Source organism: Pan paniscus, chromosome 4 (assembly GCF_029289425.2).
Source record: "Pan paniscus chromosome 4, NHGRI_mPanPan1-v2.0_pri, whole genome shotgun sequence".
Classification (NCBI taxonomy): Eukaryota; Metazoa; Chordata; class Mammalia; order Primates; family Hominidae; genus Pan; species Pan paniscus.
Window position 1 is genome coordinate 175,299,921 of NC_073253.2, and position 22,594 is coordinate 175,322,514.

The following is a 22,594-nucleotide window of genomic DNA, read 5'->3' on the forward strand; positions in this document are numbered from 1 at the left end:
GTAAGCAGGGCTGCGTGGCTCCTTCTGCAGGCTCTGGGGGGAGTCTGCTCCCTGCCTCTCTCAGCTGGTTGGAGGCTTCCTGTATTGCTTGGCTGTGGCCCCACATCACTCCAAACTTCGCTCTGCCATCACATCTCTGACTACGACCCTCCTGTCTCCCTTTTGTAAGAAGGACCCACCCAACTAAACCTGGGATAACCCTTCCATCTCAAGGCCATTAATGTAATCACACCGGCTAAATTCCTTTTGCCATGTAAAGAAATATACAAATTCCAGGGATTAGGACGTGGACATCTCAGGCGGGACCATTATTCTGCATGCTACACTCCCCAAAGAATCACTGACAGATGATTTTCAAGTACAATAGTGATGAAAGGAAGTTTCAGATCATCAATTAACTACATAATGCCAATATTTTAATACGTTTTAATACAAAATATGATAGAAAATCCAATTCCTCTTGTCAGTGTTAGCTAATCTACTGTTGAGCTTATTTTTGGAAAAGCAAGCTTTTTTTTCTTTTTTGAAATGGGAATGTGCCGTAACTAGATTATTTCCCAATTCTACTTGGTGCCTCATAGCCTGGTGAAGGATACAGAGAAAAGAGAAAGGTGAAAAGGAAGCGAAAATCACTTATAAAGTGTTTACTTTCCCTATTAGAACATAAGACAGAAGGATACCATAAAACTGAAAGTCAGTTATAGCTATAAAAATTGAAACTGTTCTTGAATGTAACAATTGTCTTATAGAGATAAATACAATTAACTGAAAATTGTTTAATAGGTGTTTAGTGAATATTTGTTCATTATTACTAAGATTCTAAACAGAAGGTGGGTCAGAGGCCTTGACCTATCAAAGTATCAGTGGTTCAAAGTCTTCAACAAGTCTCTCCGTGGTACAGGCAATAAGGTCCCAAAGGCCCACAGCTTGTTTTGGTCCCAGGCCTACCACTAACACCCCGTGAGACGGGAGAAGCAAGTGAGCCTTCCTAGTCCTTCGATTCACCACCAGTGAGGGTTATGGCAGAGCTCATGGTGATTCTACAATATACACTATTCACATTACTACCAACCTTCAAAAGCAAGTGAATGACATGCCAGCTGGGATAAATGAAGCACGTATTTAAAACAGCTACCTGTAGGCCGGGCGCAGTGGCTCATGCCTGTAATCCCAGCACTTTGGGAGGCCAAGGTGGGTGGATCATGAGGTCAAGAGATCGAGACCATCCTGGCCAACATGGGGAAACCCTGTCTCTACTAAAAATACAAAAATTAGCTGGGTGTGGTGGCGTGCACCTGTAGTCCCAGCTACCGGGAGGCTGAGGCAGGAGAACTGCTTGAACCCAGGAGGCGGAGGCTGCAGTGAGCTGAGATCACGCCACTGCACTCCAGCCTGGTGACAAAGTGAGACTCTGTCTCAAAAAAATAAATAAATAAATAAATAAAACAGCTACCTGTCTATAGCCACAAACAACTCCCCAAGACCTCCGACATTTCTCCCTTCTTGCTCCCTCTCTCCTTTTTCTCTCTCTCTCTCGCATGCACACATCAAATTATCTGTCAAATTATCATCTAATTCCAAATAGGAGATGGATTATAAACCAAAAGAACGCTTTGTTGTTTATAACTTTCCATTACCATCAAAGTTTCCTAATTTGAACCATCCTCCACTAACTTTAAAACTTTTTTTTTTTTTTTTGAGACGGAGTCTTGCTCCGTCGCCCAGGCTGGAGTGCAGTGGCGCGATCTCGGCTCACTGCAACCTCCATCTCCCAGGTTCAAGCGATTCTCTTGCCTCAGCCTCCCGAGTAGCTGGGACTACGGGTGTGCGCCACCACACCTGGCTAATTTCTGTATTTTTAGCAAAGACGGGGTTTCACCATGTTGGCCAGGATGGTCTCGATCTCTTGACCTCGTGATCTGCCCAGCTTGGCCTCCCAAAGTGCTGGGATTACAGGCGTGAGCCACCGCGCCCGGCCACCTTTAACACTTCTTCTGGCACACTGGATTTAAGGGCCAATACGGCACGTGTCATCGGGAAGTTACGATCACCATTACTTTAGATGCAAGCTGGGCATTCCTTCCAAACAGTCCCTTTCCCGCCTTAGCTTCTCAAAGAAGCTCTGGACTGCAATTTCCTCTTAGCTCCCAGGGCCTTCAGCCGCCAGGGCTGAAAAAAACAACTGTTTCCCTGATCATAGGTCTCCGCAACAGAGGATCAGTTAAAAATCATCGTTAAAGATTCTCCAAGCCCAACATCTCTACAAGGAAATGTAAACTACCCTACTAGAGCGTCGAAAAGAGCTTTCTTCTCCCTCAACCCCCTCTGCCTACCAGCTGTAAACACGCGATGTTTAACTGCACCACGGTTTCTTTAGGCGCAAAGGTAATCCTGTTTTCATTGACCAAAAAAAAAGAAAAAGAAAAAGAAAAAGAAAAAAAAAAAGTTCTGCCCAGAAAAACAAGGGGTAAAAAGTGTGGGAAGTGCTGATAGCTGCAGTCTAGGAAACATGTGAAGAGCTTTACCTTGAGCTGGCCCGTGATGCCGCGGCGGCTGACCGTCTTACCATGCAAGAGACTAACGTTCAGGGTCAGACTAACGATTCTGACGTTCTGGGCTGGACACACAGTTGAAGTGAGACACCAAGGAAGAGACGGCCAGCCCAACCCCTCACACAGCATCCCTTCCTGGTTAATCCATGGAGTGACAATGACACTGACTGGCCTCATCCTGCCAATGAATGGCAAGGCACTGCAATGATGGCGCCTGGAAATGAACAGGAGTGATCGGGAATAAAAGGGGGAGGGGGGAAAAGGTGGCCATGATGAAGAAATGAATAAAACTCCAAATTTCTGTTACAACTCACTGTCATACCTATTACTCTGATATCATAATGACAGGAGAAATGAAAAAAAAAATGAAAGAAAAAAGAAACAAACAAAAAAGAAAACTTGCTACCTATTTAAATTCCTGCAGCATTCTAAGAACATGGGTTTGTACCCTACAGCCTGACTACACAGAACTAGAGCAAGCAGTTGATTCAATTTAGCTCATAAACCTATAACAGAGTTTTTTTTTAAATCATCGATGTTTCTAAATCCTGACACTTTAGTTTTACTTTTTATTACAGCAAAAACTCAATCCACGCTATTAAAACAGACCATACTTACCAAACAATCCCTTGGGCCCCAGAGCCAATTGGTTTCAGCTGCTGGTAACGTTTTAGGACAGTGAAGGTTGAGTCTGCCACTTGCACACTGTAAAACTGACTGTCACATTTACTGTCACTCATGATGCAGCGTCCTGCAATATCCCGAAGGGTGGGCAAGTTTCAGATCCCTTCAAAGAAAAACAGAATGAACGTGCATTCTTACCGGAAGTACATACGCAGCTCACGTAAGAGAGTTCTAAACTTATTGGTATGTAAGACAATGTGGCTGTTAAGTTGATAAAGTCAATCTGACCAAGTTCTGAACTTAAGCAAGACACAAAAAAATGCAGACATTTCAGTGGTACCAGACCATTATGAAAGGAAGGAATTTTGAGGCCCAGCAAGACCACACTTTAAGGGGCTGGACTAGAAAATAACCACCTTTGGAGAAAAGAATGTATGCATTACTACTGGCTATGAAAAGACTACATCACTCTGTGCGTCTCATCAGCTTGCCCCCTGTGGGCAAGCTAGGTGTAAATGGTTCATTTACACCTAGCTGTCTCCACTAGAGACGGAGGCATTGTTTCAAAAATGATCACTTCTAGAATGCCTAAAGAGAAGCAAACGGACCAGTCTTCTGCTCAGTGTATAGATTCTGGTTGAAATGATGAACCAAAAAGCAAGATTCATACGCCAAAGTGACAGGCTGTCAGAGGCCTGGTGGCATCAGTGTGCTGCATGTGCCCAAGCACGTGCTCCTGCCTCAGGAGGTGGGTCCCAGAGCTGGCATCAGCTGGCACAGCCCCAGAGTCCCACATCACCACCGGCCTTCAGGGTAGAGATCTGTATATGAAGAACTCTGCTGTGACCGACAGTCCATCATAGCAACACTAGGAAGTCTATCCACTATGTCTGAGTGTAGGCCAGCAGGCCCAGAAAGCAGCTTTTCTGTGGTTGAGGCACAGGCTGAGACTGCTGCTCTGCAGGAGCCTGGATGATTTTATACAGAAAACAAGCAAACAAATTGGCAAGTGGTTCCTAGGCTCGTGTCTGGTTATGCTTATTTAAAAGTCAGCAAGCTATTTATTTTGGTCTTTTAAAACTATATAGCCAACAATAAAATCATATAGGTAAACATTCTATACTGTTTAAGACTACAGAATGTATTCTACAGCTCTGTCAAATCCCTTGCCTTTATGTTCTAGTATCTAATATTTAACGTCAACCTAATGAGATTTTTGTGGTGATGATTTGTATTTCAACACAAATGCTAGGATTTTCCTTAAACATGGAAAAAATGGATTAATAACAAGTCTAAATAAAGAACTGAGTCAAATTAATAATTTCTCCAAGTGACCACTGCCCCACGGTCTTCTCCCCGTCCTCTGGGTGGTGGCTGCAGTGTGGCTGCCACTCTGACCACTCCTGCCGAGGTGTGTTAGCGTGCCAGCCAGGGAGTGACTCCAGGGACGCCACAGCACTTAGATGCTGGACAAACAGCTGCTCATACAACCCGCACCGCAGGAGTCTCAGTCCCATGTTACCTGGGAGGAATCTAGGGCTGAGTGAGCTGGAACACCTGCCTAGCCCACACTGCTGTGAGAAGGGGACTGGGGAGCTCTCCAGGCTGGCAGGTCACTGTGCTCTAAGCTATAGGAGGTGCGAGGCAGGTCTGTCTTGCTCATGGCATCTCATACTCCAAGGACAGGAGGACAGGAAGCTGGTCTTTGGGGCACCGTGAGCATTCAATAAACCTTTGTTGATCTGATTCCCCACAGTGCTGCTCCATTTTACTGATATCTAAAGGAAGATCCTTCCTAAAGATTAGCTTATTTACAGTTTGCAAGAGGCTAAAACAATTCCACTCAACATTTAGGGGGTGCCTTTATGCACGAAAGTGGTAAGTATTGCAAAAGATATGCCATAGTCAGCTAGCAACCAGTCTTGAAACAACATGTACTTCACTATTTGGGGGAGAAGCGTGAGCAGTGAGTCCATTATCTATATTACAAGTCACAGTGCGGTAAGGGCCATAAGCACAATGTAAACAAAATCAAAAGGCAAAAGAGATCCTACCCACTGGCAGGGGCAGAAGACAAGGACGGCTTCACGAAGGAGGCGGCATCCGCCCTCAGACTCTTTTGCCAGAGATGGACAGTAGAGGCACAGAGCTCAAACTGACTGTGTCCAGACACAGCGAACTGCTGAGCTTGGCTAGCAGGGTACAAGTGCAAAGGATTAGAGACAACTCAGCAAAAAGGCAGGCACCCACTACCACCTGCTTTACGGAGGGTGGCTGTTCCTCTGCTATGCCGTCAACACACCAGCGACACAGTTACTTGCAAGCATGTACTGAGCACCCGCTGTGGATGGTGAGGTACCATGCCAGGACACTCGCCTGCCCTCAGTGAGCGCACACTCAGGAGGAGGCCCTGCACACCAAGGGTCCTAAACCCAGTAGGGTGAAGAAGATTTGGGGGAACGGGAGGAGAAGCAGCAGAGGCGGAGGCACATTCGGAATGTGACAAGTCGCTAGGGACTTGCTGGGTAGAGGGCGAGTGAAGCTGGGGAGAGAAAAGGAGGCCAGATCACTATGAGCCCCAGCAGCCACGCAGAGCCGTCTGGCCTCAGTCCTGAGGGCTGTGGAAGCCGTCAAAACATCAGAGGTGTGACACAGGCGCTGAGGTGCTCCAGGATCCATCCCTCCCTTCCTCGCTTTCATAAGAGAAGCCTTCCTTCCCCTTCCTGCTAGATAAATGGCTGCCCAACTAGAGACGATGCCTGGCAGCTTTCCCAGCAGCCAGGTATGGCCAGATGACCAAGTTCTGACTAATAAGATGTGGGTAGAAGTGATGTATGCAACTTCCAGATCACTTTTATTTTTCTTTACAGAAAGCTGCTTGCCCTCCAATCTTTCTTCCTTGCTGCTGGCTGAGGGATCAGCTGTCACAGACCCAGAGATGGAAGTCACATGCTGTAGATGGAAAGCTGCCCACCAGCTGGATTCCTTAACTACCTCATGGCAGAGAGCCACCCCCCATTCAGGACCCCGTGCCCACGTTGGGACTGACAGATCAATCTCAACCCTGCTGACCAACTCTGCAACTCTCCCTGCTATAACTGCTTTCAACCTATATTTGGACTATGACAATATTAGGTTAACTTTTTTAAATTTGGGGAGTATATTCAATCATATTAGGTTTTAGAATTGTAATTCCATCTCAAGATTTAAAATAGTCCGGGCATGGTGGCTCACACCTGTAATCCCAGCACTTTGGGAGGCCAATGTGGGGGGATCACTTGAGGTCAGGAGTTTGAGAACAGCCTGGCCAACATGGTGAAGCCCCATCTCTACTAAAAATACAAAAATTAGCCGGGTGTGGTAGTGCGTGCCTGTAATCCCAGCTACTTGGGAGGCTGATGCAGGAGAATCATTTGAACCGGGAGGTGGAGATTGCAGTGAGCTGAGATCGTGCCACTCCAGCCTGGGCCACAGCGAGACTCCATCTCAAAAACAAACAAACAAAAAGATTTAAAATAATTATAAAATTAAAATAAGGTACCCTTATTATGCAGGAGAAAAAAGTCACCTAAGTGAAAACCTGTTAAAGCCACCTTCCCTGTCAAGTTTGGGCTTTGTGAGAGCAAGAGAAAGAAACTTAAGGCCACCTGAGAAGGTGTGTAATTTAGCTATTCATGAGTCAACTCTATTGAGATGATATTTCAACAAAATGGACCATCAACTGGGGCTCAGAAAACAGTTTTACAAATCGGGAAGTACAAGAATTCTTCATGAAACCACATTAGCAATACACTAAAGCCTGCATTCGCTGCCTCCACTTCCCACACCAGCCGGTGCTGGTTCCTCCCCCTCAGCTCCCAGGCTGTGCTGCCACCATCCGTCCAGCACAGGGCTCCCTCCTTGCCACTTGTGCACTCAGCAGCGCCCGCCAGGCTGCACTGTCACAGCCTTTGTAGGGTCTGCCTCCCTTCCAGGCTATGAGCAACTCAAAACGGGGAGGGAACACTACAAGGAGGTTTCCGGGAGGAGGCAAGACCTGAGCTCAAGTTTGTTCACAGTATAGACCGAGGCATGAGGAAACAGGCACTTTCACACACGTCAGTGAGAGCTGAGAAGTGGTAAAACATTTTTTTGGATGGAATATAGATATGGCTAATAAAAATGTTAACTGCATATCCTAAACTGGCAAACACAATTCTCTAAGTGTATCTGACAAATACGTGTACAAGTATCCAAACATATTTGTGCAAGCATGTTTGTAACACTTCTTGTAACAGGCAAAAAACTAGAAGTAATCTAAAATGCACACTGTGGATGGACTGAATAAATTATGGCACAGAAGTACAACAAGGCCATTCAACAGAATGCAAGGACTTTATGTATCAACGTGGAAAGATGTCTAAGATACAGAAAGGAAATACACCAAGTTGAAGAAGAGAACACATAATGCCCAGCTACGTAAACACACACACACGCATACACACGCACATACACAATGCTAGCAAGTAGAGAAATAGTGGGAAATGAGAAACTTTCTTCCCATTATAACTTTCTATTCTGTTTTTCAAATGTACATATTTCACATTTAAAAACTGATTAAACAAAAAATGTTAAATGAAAAGCTGCAGAATGATCATCTGACACTTGTATGGAAGACGGGCTTCAGGCAGATAAGGCTAGAGGCATGAGAGTGGGCCTGGCTCTGAGGTACACATTTATAAACACCCTTATAACAACTAGTGAGGAGCATATTACTATCCCCGCTCTGCAAATGAGGAAACTGAGGCTTAGAGGAAGTTGTCCAAATTCCCAGCATGGCTCAGATTTGAATTTAGGAGTGTTTCACCACAATATTCAAGTTCCTCCCAAAGCACCATTCTGATATCCCTTTAGAAAGTGAAGCTATTTGCACATGGGCTGGCCAGGACCAGCACACAGTCCTGCACATTTCACCTTGCTGACTCCCCCTACCAAAACCTACCAAAACACTTTTTCCTCTAACGATGACAACGATTCAGTGATCCACAGACTCAAGTGAACCTTTAATCACACTAAAGCTTCAGAGTGCCCAGGACATGCGATATTTAAATCAACTAACTATTGTGATTAAAAGCAGATTCTCACAATCACCCTCTGTCTCAACGCTTGCTGCCGACATTTTTTTCATTAAATTGTTCTGTTTTCCAGCTGGGCAAGATGGCTCACACTTGTAATCCCAGCACTGTGGGAGGCCGAAGGTGGGAGGATCACTTAAGCCCAAGAGTTCCAGAACAGCCTGGGCAACATGGTGAGGCTTCATCTCTATATTAAACAACAATAATAATAATAGTAAAAATCTGGCCGGGTGCGGTGGCTCACACCTGTAATCCCAGCACTTTGGGAGGCCAAGGCAGGTGGATCACGAGGTCAGGAGACGGAGACCATCCTGTCAGGAGACGGAGACCATCCTGGCTAACATGGTGAAACCCCGTCTCTACTAAAAAAATACAAAACATTAGCTGGGCGTGGTGGCGGGCACCTGTAGTCCCAGCCACTAGGGAGGCTGAGGTAGGAGAATGGCGTGAACCCGGGAGGCGGAGCTTGCAGTGAGCCGAGATCACGCCATTGCACTCCAGCCTGGGTGACAGAGCGAGACTCCGTCTCAAAAAAAAAAAAAAAATAGTAAAAATTTAAAAAGTTCTATTTTCCTACTGTAATTCTTTTTTCTTTCTTTCTTTCTTTTTTTTTTTTTGAGACGGAGTCTCGCTCTGTCGCCCAGGCTGGAGTGCAGTGGCATGATCTCGGCTCACTGCAAGCTCCGCCTCCCGGGTTCACGCCATTCTCCTGCCTCAACCTCCCAAGTAGCTGGGACTACAGGCGCCCGCCAGCACACCCAGCTAATTTTTGTATTTTTAGTAGAGATGGGGTTTCACTGTGTTAGCCAGGATGGTGTCGATCTCCTGACCTCATGATCCGCCCGCCTCGGCCTCCCAAAGTGCTGGGATTACAGGCGTGAGCCACCGCGCCTGGCCTCCTACTGTAATTCTTATGAAGAATAGCTTGGTATAACAACGTAATCTTTCTTTGATAATCAAGAACCTTGCAGCTTTCAGGGCCATCCTCTGTAGTTCTTAAGCCACAGTATATACCACAATACAGAACAACTAGCATTTGGTTATCACTTCACCCACTGTTGGATCCACAGGACCCTGCAAGGATCTCCGTCACCAGCCCCACTTCCAAGCACCCACGCCTGCCTATTTCCCTCTCAATCCCCCACTCCCAGGGCCCTGGGTAAGGGCTTCTCGTGGCTCCTTGGACCAGCGACAGCAGAAGCATTCTCCCAGCCACCATTTCTGTGACTTCCAAACCACTGCACACGTGCCACTTTAGAAAGAGAAATCACTCCACGTGAGAATATGTACACAAATGTTCACAGCAGCTTTATTTTTAATAGCGCCAAACTAGAAACAACCCAAACCTGTCCTTCAATGGGTAAATGGTTAAACTAACTGCTGTATACCCATACCACGGAATACCACTCAGCAACTGCTGAAACATACCACAACTTGGGTGGATCTCAGGGGCAGGATAGTCAACGAAAAAAGCCAATCTCAAAAAGTCACATCCTGTATAACTCCATGCATATAACATTCCTGAAAAGACAAAAGTATAGAGATGCAGACTAGATTAGTACTTGCCAGCAGTTATGAATGGTGGGGAAAAGGGGGTGCTGTGGCTGTAAGGGGGTGGGACAAGGAGATATCTAGGATGATGACATAGTTTTGAATCTTGATTGTGGTAGTGGTTATATGAATTTTCACACGATAAAGAATGACAACGAACTCTATACACCTTGCTCCGATGCCCAATGTCCTGGTTTAGACATTTTACTACGGTTGTGTAAATATGTAACCATGGGAGAAAGCTGGGGGAAGGGTACTGGGACCTCTCTGTGCCATTTGTGCAACTTCCTGTGAATCTATAATTATTTCAAAATATGGAAAGAAAAAAGAGAGAGATTTGTTGAAAGTGTGCAGTGATCACACCCTTCTCCCATTTGAACTCCTTCAGCAGTGACTGACTGCCTGGAGAATAAGATTCAGTTCCCTAGCACAGCACAGGAGATGGCAGTCCTCTGGCGCAATCTTAGGCAACATCAAACCACCTGGGATCAGTGGACACACCCAGCTACTGCACACCTTCAGGCCTCTGCCTAAGCTGTTCCATCTGCTTGAAATGACCTCCCTCTCCTTTTTGACCTCCTGGTCAACATTCATCTTCCTTCAAAAATCTAGTTCAAGCACCTGCTTCTCTTACATGTTTCCTCCTCCAGCCTTTCCCTTCAAACCATGCTGGGCATGCCCCCATTTTTGCCACCCTCCCAGTATTCGCTTTAGATTGCATTCCGAGTCTACTTACACTTCTACTCTGTAAGGGCAGAAAATGTGTCTGATTTATTTCTCAATCCTCTACTGATTACACAGTGGGTGCCCAAAAAATGTTTGTTAAAGACAAAGCTAAATGGGAGAAAAAATGTGGTAGGGCAGCTGGGAGCAGTCGTTAAGATGGGGACTTTGAGTCAGACTCCCAGTGGGTCTGCTATTTATCTGGGTGATGTGCAGCAAGCGATTGCGCTCATCTGCAACACGGACGAGCAGAGAGCCTCAGGGTACCTCTAGATAAGAACTGCACAGCCCACTCAGGAAGGCATCTTGATGCAGGAATGCACCCTAAATCTGACGAAGCCTTGTCTAGATCCAATTACTAACTTACAGAGATTACAGAGAAACACATTCAATTACACTGCAGAGATGCAATCAATCAAATACCAACTATGGAAATGCTAAGGAACAACTCGATTGCTTCAACAAATAAACTACCAAGAAAACAAAGAAATAGGAGGGGGATCTATGGATTAAGAGAAACTTAAAAGACGTATCATCCAATCAACAACGTATGGACCTTCTCTTGCTCTACTTTCAAACTATTAAGGAAACTTAAAATTCATGGGGCAGCTGGAAATTTGAATATTGACTAGTTATTTGATGATATTAAGCAATTATTACTTTTTCAACTTTAAAAGAGTCAGTACCTTTAGAGACCTACCGAAGTGTGAAGTATAACTACTGTATACCTCCTGAGCACCCTGAGGTTGTGCCCGTGTGTTTTACAGATGAGTGCAATCGCTTCTGCACATCACCCAGATAAGCAGCAGACCCACTGGGAGTCTGACTCAAAGTCCTGATCTTACCCACTGCTCTGAGCTACCCTACCACATTTATTCTCCCATTTAGCTTTGTCTTTACCAAACATTTACTGGGCACCCACTGTGTAATTAGTATCCCAAAAAATAATGAATGAAATGACATGATATTTAGGATTTGCTTGAAAATAATTATGGGTGGTAAGGGTGCAAGTGGATAACATTAGAGATGAAACAAGATTGGTCAGGAGTTAATAACTGTTAAAGCAGGACACTATTCTGTTTATTTTGTATATGTTTGAAAGTTCCCATAATAAAAGTTAAAATAAAAAGAATGATGTTGAAACTGGTTCATACAATCAAGTACAAAGTATCAGGAATTAATTATTCTGAAGGAAAATTATGTAAAAATGGCACCTTCCTAACCAAGTGTGAGGTGTAACTACTGTATGTGTGTAGACCAAAAATAGTTGCCCTATTGGCAAATCAATAGTCTCAAGAAGAAAAAAAATCTGGTCTCTGTTTTATCTTATGCTTCATGAAAACAACTGGTTTACTCGCTATTAACTGGTTTGTCTGGTCCTTTTCTTTATCCAGAAAATTAAGACTATTTTATCTTAGACACATTCAAGTATCCCCTCTGTTGTTTATTTACGGGACCAAATAAACAGATTTTAATCTGTGAACAAATTAAAGTCCTGGCACCCTGAAAATTAAATTACCAGGAAAATCAAAGCTGTCAAAAGAGAAGTCTATGCAAAAATAGTATTCTTTTTAACTCTGCAGGATCCTTTTGAAGAAAAAAAAAAAGTTAAATGGAGGAAAACATTAAATAGATTGGTGGTCATTCTTCCAGAACAAGTTAAAAGCCAAAAGAGAATACTCAGAGCTGAGGGACCCAGGAAAGAATCCTTATCTGGGAAGTGATCTGGGTTCGAACTCCACTCACCAGCTGCTTGCTAAGAAACAGACTATTTAGACTCCTGAGCTTCCGTTTCCACAGGGCTCCAGTTACAATCAAATGAGTATCTGGGCTGGCACCTGGGCAAACAGGGCCTGGCTCCCCTGGCCTTAGGCTACCTTTCCTGCTCTCCTCACAGCTCCTCCCTCCCACACAGCCAGTCCTGGAGGATGACGATCCTGCAACCAAGCTGAATGAATCTGTATTTGGCTTGGCTCACAGCATTAAAAAAAAAAATTTAATTAGCTATTGCCAACATTTAAAAATCAGAACAAATGTGGAGTGCTGCTTTCCTTTTTAGAGACAGGGTCTTGCTCTGTCACCCAGGCTGGAGCACAGTGGTGTGATCATAGCTCACTGCAGGCTCCAAATCCTGGGCTCATGGGATCCTTCCACCTCAGCCTCCCAAGTAGCTAGGACTACAGGTGGATGCCACCACACCTAGCTAATTTCTTAAAATTTTTTGTAAAGACAGAGATCTCGCTACGTTGCCCAGGCTGGTCTTGAACTCCTGGCCTGAAGTGATCCTCCCACATCAGCCTCCCAAAGTGTCTTGAGATTACTGGCGTGAGCCATGGCACCCAGCCAAATTCCACCTTCTTCTAGAAAACTGCTGGGTAAGGTTCCTGTTCTTTAGGGTCCCCACGACTCTGTGTCCTTACACCTGGCCCTCCAGACTGATTCTCAACTCCACAGTGGGCTACGGTCCTTCCTTGGCCCTGCTCCTTCACACCTCTGTGCCTCTCCCTGCCTAGCAAATTTCTTATCACCCTCAAGGCCCCCCGGCACCACCTGTCACCTCCTCCGGATTTCCATGGCATAGCCCCTCCCCTATAGCAAGGGTTGTACAGTCCTGGAACTAAGTGTCTGCATGCCTGCCTTCTCTACTGGGCTCCTGGGCTCTCTCGGGAAAGGGACCCCGTTGCTATCTGCCTTGTGTCCCTAGGGTCTAGCAGAAAGCATGACCTAGATAATGCAGAATTCAGTAAATGTCTCTTGTATGTGTGGAAGAAAGCTACAGCTAAACTATTATAAAAATGTGAGATTTTATATCACAGCTTGTTCCAACAGTTAGCAATTAAAGGGGTCAAGGACACCAAAATGTTTCACAAAATAGAACAAGCTTCCATCTGCTTACAAGTTTCACACGCTAATCAGAAGTCACTAAATGAACAGATAAAGCAGAGACAACAGGGAGGCTGGGCCATTTCTTTGATCATTCATTCATTCCTTGAGCTGATACTACTGAATGCTTCCTGTGTGCTTTCTAAGCACTGGGGATAAAGCAGTGGACAAATCAGACAGCTACCTGTTTTCACAAAGTTACATCCTAGTCGGGGAGACAGAAAATAAACAGGCAAATAAATAGAATAGTTTCAAACCAGATGAGAGCTAGGAAGGAAATTTTTAAAATAATGAAATAGCATGACTAAGGGAAGAAAGAGGGTGGTCGAGGAGGGCCTCACCCAAAACGAGACATCTGACCAGAGGAAGGAGCAGAAAGAGCTACTTGTGCCAAGATCACGGAGACAACTCCAAAGACGGGGAAACAGCAAATGCAAAGGTCCTGGGGCAAATGCGGGCTGGCATGTTCGAGGCGGGCGAGATGAGTGGGATGGGGCAGCAGTCTTCTGGAGGAGGGGTGTGGTGGTGAGGGATGTGGGCTGGGTCCCCTCTGGCACTGCTGGACACTGAGTGTGCAATGACACGGCAAGAGAGGAGTGCGCGGGGAGGCGGGAGGCTGGGCGGGTGGGGAGGGGGTTCCGACACCACTCACACCAGCACGGGCCAGCACCCTGCCCAGTCTTCCACAAATGCACACCGGGGTCCTGCCCAGGCGTCTGCATACATTCACACAGCCTGACAACAACCCTGTCCAGAAGAGACATTTCCCCACCTTCCCGAAGGCAAAACCGCGGCAGAGCGAGGGTCAGTGCCTCGGCCAAGGTCGCGGGGACGCGACCCCGGGCCCCTGGGCACCCGGCGCAGGAGTGCAGCTGTCTGCCCCACCTCCGGGACGGATGGCGCCCGCAGACCCCACGGGCAGGTCGGCCGGGCCAGGCCGGTGAGCAGGCCCGCAGCCCGGGGCTGCTGACAGCCGGGCGGAAGGGGGCGCCTGCGGCATCCCCGAGCACAGGGGCGACGGCTGCGGCTGCCAGGGCCCCGCAGCCCCCGGCCCGCCCCCGAAGCCCCCGGCCGCGCGGTTCCCTCACCGCCCCTCCCCGCGGGCCCGGCCCGAGCAGCCGCCGCCAGGCCTAGCCCGCCCGCCGGGCTCACCTCGCCTCCCCGCCGCCGCGCCACGGGGAGAGGGCGGGCGGGCGGACTGGCGGCGCTGCGTGCTAGTCACTCCTGGCTCCGCGGCCCCGGCTCCGCCGCCGGCCCGCCCCGCTCCGCTCCGCTCCGCCCCGCCGCCGCCGCCGCAGTGGGTGTGAGGGGCGCCGGGGCGCTGCGACCCTTCCGGTCCCGCTCCCTTCTCCGCCGCTGCCGCCGCCGCGGCGCCCGGTCTGACCGACCCTCGCGCCGACCAATCAGCGCGCGGAGAGCGGAGCAGGCGCGGCCAATGGCGCCTGGGGGGCGGGCCGATGGAGGGTGGCGCGGGCGGGGTCGGGGGCCGGGTCGGCCGCCCGAGGTCCGGGGCCGGGGTTCCGTGGGTTCTTCGCCCCCGGGCCTTTCAGTGGCGCGGGCCGACTGGCCATGGCGCTCGGGTGCGCGCAGTGCACGCGGTGAGCTGGAGACGCAGGCATTGCGCCGCCCACCGGCTGAGCCCGCTGTCCCTGCGAGGGGGGCGCAGCTCGGTGGAGAGGGTGGCCCGGAGGACCGGGAACCGGGCTGGAGGCGCGCGGGGCTCACACCGCGGGGTCCGCGGGGAGCCGGGCCTCGGGCTGCAGGTGCAGGCTTGTGGCGGTGAGGCGAACTGGAGCGGCACGGGAGCCCGTCCGTTTCGGGGAGAGCCCGGGGCGATCGCGGGGGGAGGCCGGCCTGGCGTCCGGGAGCCCGGCGTGCTAGGGCCCGGTAGGCGGGGCGGGCCTCGGACTCGGTTGCTCGCTGCGGCGCCGGAGGAACGGGTCTGTGGGGGTGTGGGTGAGGCCAGAAGCCGGGTCGAAGAGGGGGAGGGGGTGCGAAGAGATGGCGGTGTGTAGACAGGTGACCCGGTGGGTCGGTGACGCAGCAGGAGACTGCGCTTGGTGGCGGGATCACTTAGTTGACAACATCTAAAAATTGGGAGGTGCGGCAGGGCGCGGTGGCTCACGCCTGTAATCCTAGAACTTTGGGAGGTCGTGGCGGGTGGACTACCTGAGGTGAGGAGTTCGAGACCAGCCTGGCTAACCTGGTGAAACCCCGTCTCTATTAAAAATACGAAGCAATGAGCTGGGCGTGGTGGCGGGCGCCAGTAATCCCTGCTACTCGGGAGGCTGAGGCAGGAGAATCACTTGAACCCGGGAGGCGGAGGTTGCAGTGAGCCGGGATTGCGCCATTGCACTCCAGCCTGGGTGACAGAGTGAGACTCTGTCTCAAAAAAAAAAAAAAAAAAAAAAAGGGAGGTGCTCAGTCAAGCCTCTGAGAGGAGTGGGGGCGGGGCGAGGAGTCTCTTGCTCAGAGCCCCCTAGGGACTGGGACCCGTTGACTCTGAGCTGCTTTTGAGGCTGGATCAGGTACCAGCGGCCTGGGGGTCGTACAGGATGGGAGAGGCCGGGGCTTGGGATGTTGCCAGGTCTACGTTGAAAAGTGAAGCAGGAAGCGAGGCACTGAGGCTGGGCACATGGGGAAAACCGTGGAGAGCCGGCCTTTGGGGACTAGAAGAGTGGGAACAGTGGTTGACAAATGGTGAGTGTGGGGTAGAACAGCAGTAACACAATACCGGGATCCACAGAGTGGCCAGGGCCAGAGTGGGGAGAAGGAACAGGACTCTGCAGATGGGGAGGGTAAGGGGCTGGGTGGCGTGAAGGGTGGTTGCAGAATTTGGGGAGGGCAGCTAGCCTGTGACCCAGGTTCCAAGGGCACTGAGGTCTGGGCCAGGCCGCTTGGAGGCACCAGAGCCTCAGAGGAGGGGTGGGGTAGAGGAACGGATCCAGCATGGTGTCCCCCTTGGCCACCAGAGGGAGTTTTCTAAATTTGAGCATGGCTCATCGCTGCTTGAAATTCTAAGTCACAGTGTGGCCTGCATTGAGGAGGGCCCACACCTGTCGCTACCTCAGACTCACCTGCCACCTGCCTCAAGTGCATGAGAGAGAACAGGAAACCAGAAATTGTCAGAATCGAGGATTATGGGAAAAGAGTAAAAGCCTAGCTGTCAGATCTGAGGTTCCACCAAGGAGCACTGATGGGTGCTTCTCCTCATTAGGAAGGCGGTGCGGTGGTTCACACCTGTAATCCCAGTACTTTGGGATGCCGAGGTGAGTGGATCACCTGAGGCCAGGAGTTCGAGACCAGCCTGGCCAACATGGTGAAACGTCATCTCTATTAGAAATACAAACATTAGCTGGGCGCGGTGGTGGGTGCCTGTAATAGCTATTCAGGAAACCAAGGCAGGAGAATAGCTTGAACCCACGAGGCAGAGGTTGCAGTGAGCCGAGATTGCTCCACTGCACTCCAGCCTGGGCAACAGAGCAAAAACTGCATCTCAAAAAAAAAAAAAAAACAGAGGGGACACCAGTTCCCAGCACTCCAGGCCTAACTTCATAGCACTCACATCATGTCAAGTGAGTAACCAAAAATCAGTGTACATATGTACACAGCTATACATATCTCACACTAAGTTTTCTGTAAGAGTTCTTTTTATTGCAGAGACACTGCTTTTTTTCTGGTTTATGAAATACAGTGAACATTTATGGACACAAAGCTGAGGTGACAGGGTGGGGAGGGGGGCCTTGGAACAGCACCAAGAATCCTGGTTGAACCCTCCAAGTGAAAAGATCCTGCCACAACATACGTGAACCAGGTGGAACACGTGAGCACGTCTCACCTGATCCGGCCTATGGTGGGGAGAAGCAATTGAGGAAGGCCTTCTGGGCAGGAGGAAGCTGTTGCTGAGGCTGCCGAGCAGGATGTGTTGGGCCTGTGACTTAGGCAGAAAGGGCGCTCAGGCCCAAATGCTCAGATGTGAGGACCTGCTGGCTGTGTTCAGGGAGCCACAAGTCACCTGGTCTTAGGGAAAGGTGAGGGGACTGGAGAGTTCTGAGGGCCTTGAGGTAGATTGGCACTGCCAGGCATGTAGGCTGGCTTTAGCTCACTGATACGCCTTGTTCAGCCCAGAGAGGTTTTCTTTTTTTAATTGATTAGTTGATTTAAGAAACATTTAGATTTGGGACGTGCTGTTTTGGATGTTTATCCTCAATGAAACTCATGTTCAAACTTAATCTCCGATGTGGCAGTACTGAGAGGTGGGGCCTCTCAGGGTGGTTGGGATTAACCTGTCGATGGACTCATGGATTAAAGAGTTATCACCGGAGTGGGACCGGTGGCTTCATTAGAAGAGGAAGGAAGACCTGAGCTGACCTGTGAGTGTGCTTGGCCCCCCGGCCCTGTGACACCTGCGCCACCCTCAGGACTCTGCAGAGTCCCCAGCAGCAAGAAGGCCCTCACCAGGTGCAGCCCCTCAACCTTGGACTTCTCAGCCCCCAGGGCTGTAACAAATAAATTCTTTTTTAAAGTAAATTACCCAGTTTCAGGTATTCTGTTATAAGCAACAGAATAAGAAACAGACTAAGACAAGAGCACAGCGGGGGGGAGGAGCTAGGGGTGCCTGGGGCACTGGGGACCTGTCCGGAGGCCAGCTGTGTATGCAGCCACAGTGCCAACAGGTTTCTGTGATCCTGATATCCCCCACCCTTGACTGGCCTGGATTCCAATCCGACTCTTGTCAGCTGTGCTCCTCTGGGCAAGGGATTCACTTCTGTCTGCCTGGGTTCTGTAGGAAGTGGCATGGAGAAGGACGGAAGCAGGAAGAGCTAGGTGCGGCCCATGCAGCAGGGATGGTGTAGGTCCTTATGCTGACTGCCTCTGTCCCCTCAACACTTTGCCTGCCCTCCCCGCATTGCACTAACCCACATCTTCCCTTCTCCCCTACAAGGACCCAGAGATGTCCTGGAGGGTGTAAGTCAGGGCTGTCCCAGCTGTGTGTTGTAGAAAACTAAACTGCACTTAAACCAATGGGGACGTTTACTGGGAGGTGCCTGTAGCATCATACCCAGGGGAGGCAGGGGCAGAGCTGGTCTGGAAACTCTAGGGCCATGGAGGCCACTGCAGGCCCAGATGGAGTTTGAAAACCCACAACAATGGACTCTGATGGTCCCCCAGACAGGGCTTCCATTCTGGAACTAGTCAGCCATGCTGGGCAGACAGGCTCATGTGAGGACATGGCAGGGAAGGGCAGAATTGGGAAAGGCAGAAGTCTGGAAGTTTCTTCCATGGTGATGATTAGAATGAGGGCATCTGAGCGGGGGCACAGCTGAGGGTGTGGCACTGCATGGAAACAGGGTTATTTGGGGGCTGTATAACTGCTGAACCCAGTGGCCCTTAGCCCTCCTCCTCCGGGAATCCCCCAGAGCACCAGCAGCGGGGACCGTCCTCTCAGGCAGGGAGCCAGCAGGCTGTTCTCCAGAAGTCTGACCAGCCCTGAAGGGAAGACCTGAGGCATGAACATTATGACACCCCCACCCCCACCAGATTTCCCAGCAGTGAATCTTGCATCAACCAGCCCTACCATGCGCTTAGAACTTCCAGTCAGCCCCCCTTGAATCTGAACAGACAGCTCAGTGTCATATGGCTAAGAAAAGTAAGACAAAAAACTCCATCTTGAAAGAAACAGACTCTGTGGAGAAGGAAAATTCAAAAAATAAAAATAAAACTACTGCTAGCTTCAGAGAGAATGAAAAAATATTGCATCCTTAAAACAAGAACCAGCGATTTAAAAATTATCCAGCACAGGTGTATGCAACGTGGCCTTGCTCTGTCAGCTGAGATGGCCTAGAAGCAATGACATCTCAGCAGCGGCTGACACACCCAGAGCCCAGATCTTGTTCTCTAATGTCATTCGCCATAAAAGGAACCAGGGATCCCTGGAGAAATGGTTGATTCTAGGGCTGGGACAGGGGATGGACAAGACAAGCCTGGAGAATATTGTTGTGCAAGTAAGGAAGTACCACACACACACACACACACACACGTAAGGAAGTACCACACACACAAAGGAAGTACAACACACACACGTAAGGAAGTACCACACACACACACACACACACACACACAATGATGGGGCTATGTCAAAGAGACACAAGAGCCAACTGAAAGAGCCCCCAGTGGCTGTTGCTGGAACCATTGGAACAACAAACTAACATAGTGTTGGGTATGACTCAAAATATAAAATAAATATCTATGGTTCATTCTAATAGAAATAATCAATGGGGAAGAATAGACAAGTTTGTGGCCGGGCACAGTGGCTCGCGCCTGTAATCCCAGCACTTTCGGAGGGCGAGGTGGGCGGATCACGAGGTCAGGAGATCGAGGCCATCCTGGCTAACACGGTGAAACCCCGTCTCTACTAAAAATACCAAAAAAAATTAGCCGGGTGTGGTGGCGGGCGCCTATAGTCCCAGCTACTCAGGAGGCTGAGGCAGGAGAATGGTGCGAACCCGGGAGGTGGAGCTTGCAGTGAGCCGAGATCACGCCACTGCATTCCAGCCTGGTGACGAAGTGAGACTCTATCTCAAAAAAAAAAAAAATATATATATATATATATAGTCAGAGCAAAAAAAAACCCTTGAAAAATTAAATCATGTTGGCAGAAATGAAAAATCTTAGTAGCAGGTTGGGAGATAAAATTGAAGAAATCTCTCAGTAGGGCAAACAGACAACAAATGAATGATAAAAAAGATAAGAAATTAGAGGCCAGTCCAGCAGCTTCACCCTGGGAATAATAGACACTCCAGAGACAGAGAAACAGAGAAATCCACAACAAAATAATTCAAGAAAATTTCCTAGTCTGAAAGGCAAAAGTTACCAGATGCAATCAACCCTAAATGAAATGTGACTCTAGGCAACTTGTGGTATTTCAGAACACAGGAAACAAAAGAGAGACCAAAAGGTCACCTACAAAGACATCAGACTTTGGACTCAATAGCAGCACTGGGAACAAGACGATGAAGCACTACCTTTAAAATTCTGCAGGAACACCTTTTTCTGACCTAGAATTGTGTGTTTAGCTAAACCCTCTATCAAGTATAAATAAAAAAAATCATTTCCACACCTGCAGATTCTCAAAAAACTTGCCTTCTGCTGTGGCCTGAATATTTGTGTTTCCCCAAATTCATATGTTGCAATCCTAACCCCTGCCACATGTGATGTTATTAGGAGGCGAGGCCTTTGGGAGGCGATGAGTGTGAGGGTGGAGCCCTTATGAATGGGATTAGTACACTTATCAAAGAGGCTCCAATCAAAGAGGCTCCAGAGAACTCCCTTGCCCCTTCTGCCATGCGAGGACACAGCAAGAAGGCTGCTCTGTACAAACCAGGAAATGGGCCCTCACCAAGACTCCACATCTGCCGGTGCCTTGATCTTGGACTTCCCAGTGTTGAGAACTGTGAGAAAGAAATGTGGGATTTTTATAAGGCACCAGGGCTGTTACAGCAGGCTGAACTGACTTAGACACCTCTCAAGCACCTTTTCTCAAGAATGGGCTTCACCAGAACAAAAAAGGAAACTTAGAAGAAGGAAGACACAGACACAGAAAACAGGAGCCCAGGCCGGTATGGCGGCTCACGCCTGTAATCCCAGCACTTTGGGAGGCCGAGGCAGGCAGATCACGAGGTCAAGAGATTGAGACCATCCTGGCCAACGTGGTGAAACCTTGTCTCTACTAAAAATACAAAAATTAGCTGGGTGTGGTGGCACACGCCTAGAGTCTCAGCTACTTGGGAGGCTGAGGCAGGAGAATTGCTTGAACTCGAGAGGTGGAGGTGGCAGTCAGCTGAGATCACGCCACTGCACTCCAGCCTAGCAACAGAGCGAAACTCTGTCAAAAAACAAGCAAACAAACAAACAAAAAAAAACAAAAACAGGAACCCAACACAGAAGACATGGCCTGGGAGGCCCATGGAGGGTGGCGAGAAGTGACCCTGAGGTGATGGCTCTGCACCAGACGTGGAGAGCGACTGAGCCATACTGAGCAGTGTGACCCATGGGGTGAGCTGTCTTCACCAAGACCGCACCTCCAACAGGCCATCTGTAGCCCGGGGACAAAATGCCCAGGAGAGCCCGGCCTAGGTTCTTGGCAGTACTTGGCTTGGCCATGTGCCGATGAGGGGCGCTCCCCTCCTCTGCTGAGGACGCACAACATTCACAGAAGTTTCCAGCTTTCCCCCCACCGAGAGCTGGAGGCAGGCCGTGGCGAGCTTAGAAGCAGGAAGTACAGGTCAGCCCCCTCCCTCTGACTATTTCCGCTGCAGGTCCAGCGCGTGGTCCCCACCTTGGCCCTACCAGGTGCCTGACTGTGCTGAGCCCAAGACTTCCTTGAGACCTTGCTCACGACTTCCCCAGGAGGGGGCTTTGTCAGTTCCCGGAGAAGCAGGAGTCAAACCACGACCTGGAGACTGATCTGCTCACCTCCTGGAACCTCCGTCCAGTGGAGGCAGTGCCGCCTTCTCCTTACACCGCCAGCGTGCACTCACCCTCCACTTCCGAACTAGGCAGGGTATTTGGGGGATAGATACACAGGTGAAACTATAAAGAAAAGCAAGGGAACAATTAGCACAAAAGTCAGAATGGCCATCGCCTCTTGGGCATAAGGATGAAATACACTTTCTAGGTCTTGTCCAGAGAAAAATGTTCTGGCTAGTTTGTAGTCTCCTAATCTTGGAAGTTGTATTGGTCATGGATTGATTAGTAGGACAGAAACTATTCTAGCCATTTCCCTGGGACTGACCCAGGGCCTGGAGGACAGAAGTCAGGAAAAGCCCTTGTGGCACCTGGTTGCTGGCAGCTCTCCAGAGTTGGGATTTTAGAGGAGCTACAGGCAACCTCTGTTCATGGTCACCACTGCCTGGCATGCTGAGGTGAGTGCGTTTTGGGGAGCCCCTGAGGGCCACAGCAGAACCCCGTTTGCTGAAGCAACATTTCTATCTGCTTCTGCCAGAGATAAATACAAAATATGATTTCTGCCACTCGACTATCTTCCAAGTCTCCCATGAATGCCTCTCACTGGTGGATAACCTAGAAATGTAGCTCCCAGGTTTCCAGCCCCTGTGATACAGGTGAGGGTATAGGACAGGATGGTGG

The 22,594-nt window shown here is 49.2% G+C and overlaps 1 protein-coding gene across 9 annotated transcripts in view; it reads right to left on the reverse strand.

Moving 5' to 3' along the window:
• Positions 1-14,890, reverse strand: part of MAPK9 (mitogen-activated protein kinase 9) — a 56,181-nt gene extending 41,291 nt beyond the window's left edge. Inside the window, exons 1-3 of one of the 9 annotated variants that reach the window (XM_057302396.2) lie at positions 14,600-14,873; positions 9,719-9,811; positions 3,171-3,339 (exon numbers count right to left, since the gene is read on the reverse strand). In XM_057302396.2, coding sequence (XP_057158379.1) covers positions 3,171-3,292 — 122 coding nt within the window. In that variant the 5' untranslated portion in view covers positions 3,293-3,339; positions 9,719-9,811; positions 14,600-14,873. Of the gene's footprint in view, positions 1-2,525; positions 2,685-3,170; positions 3,340-9,718; positions 9,812-14,599 lie in introns of those variants that run through there. The other 8 variants (XM_034961222.4, XM_057302394.2, XM_034961226.3 and 5 more) reach the window with 8 other exon arrangements.
• Between the last annotated feature and the right edge of the window lie 7,704 nt (positions 14,891-22,594).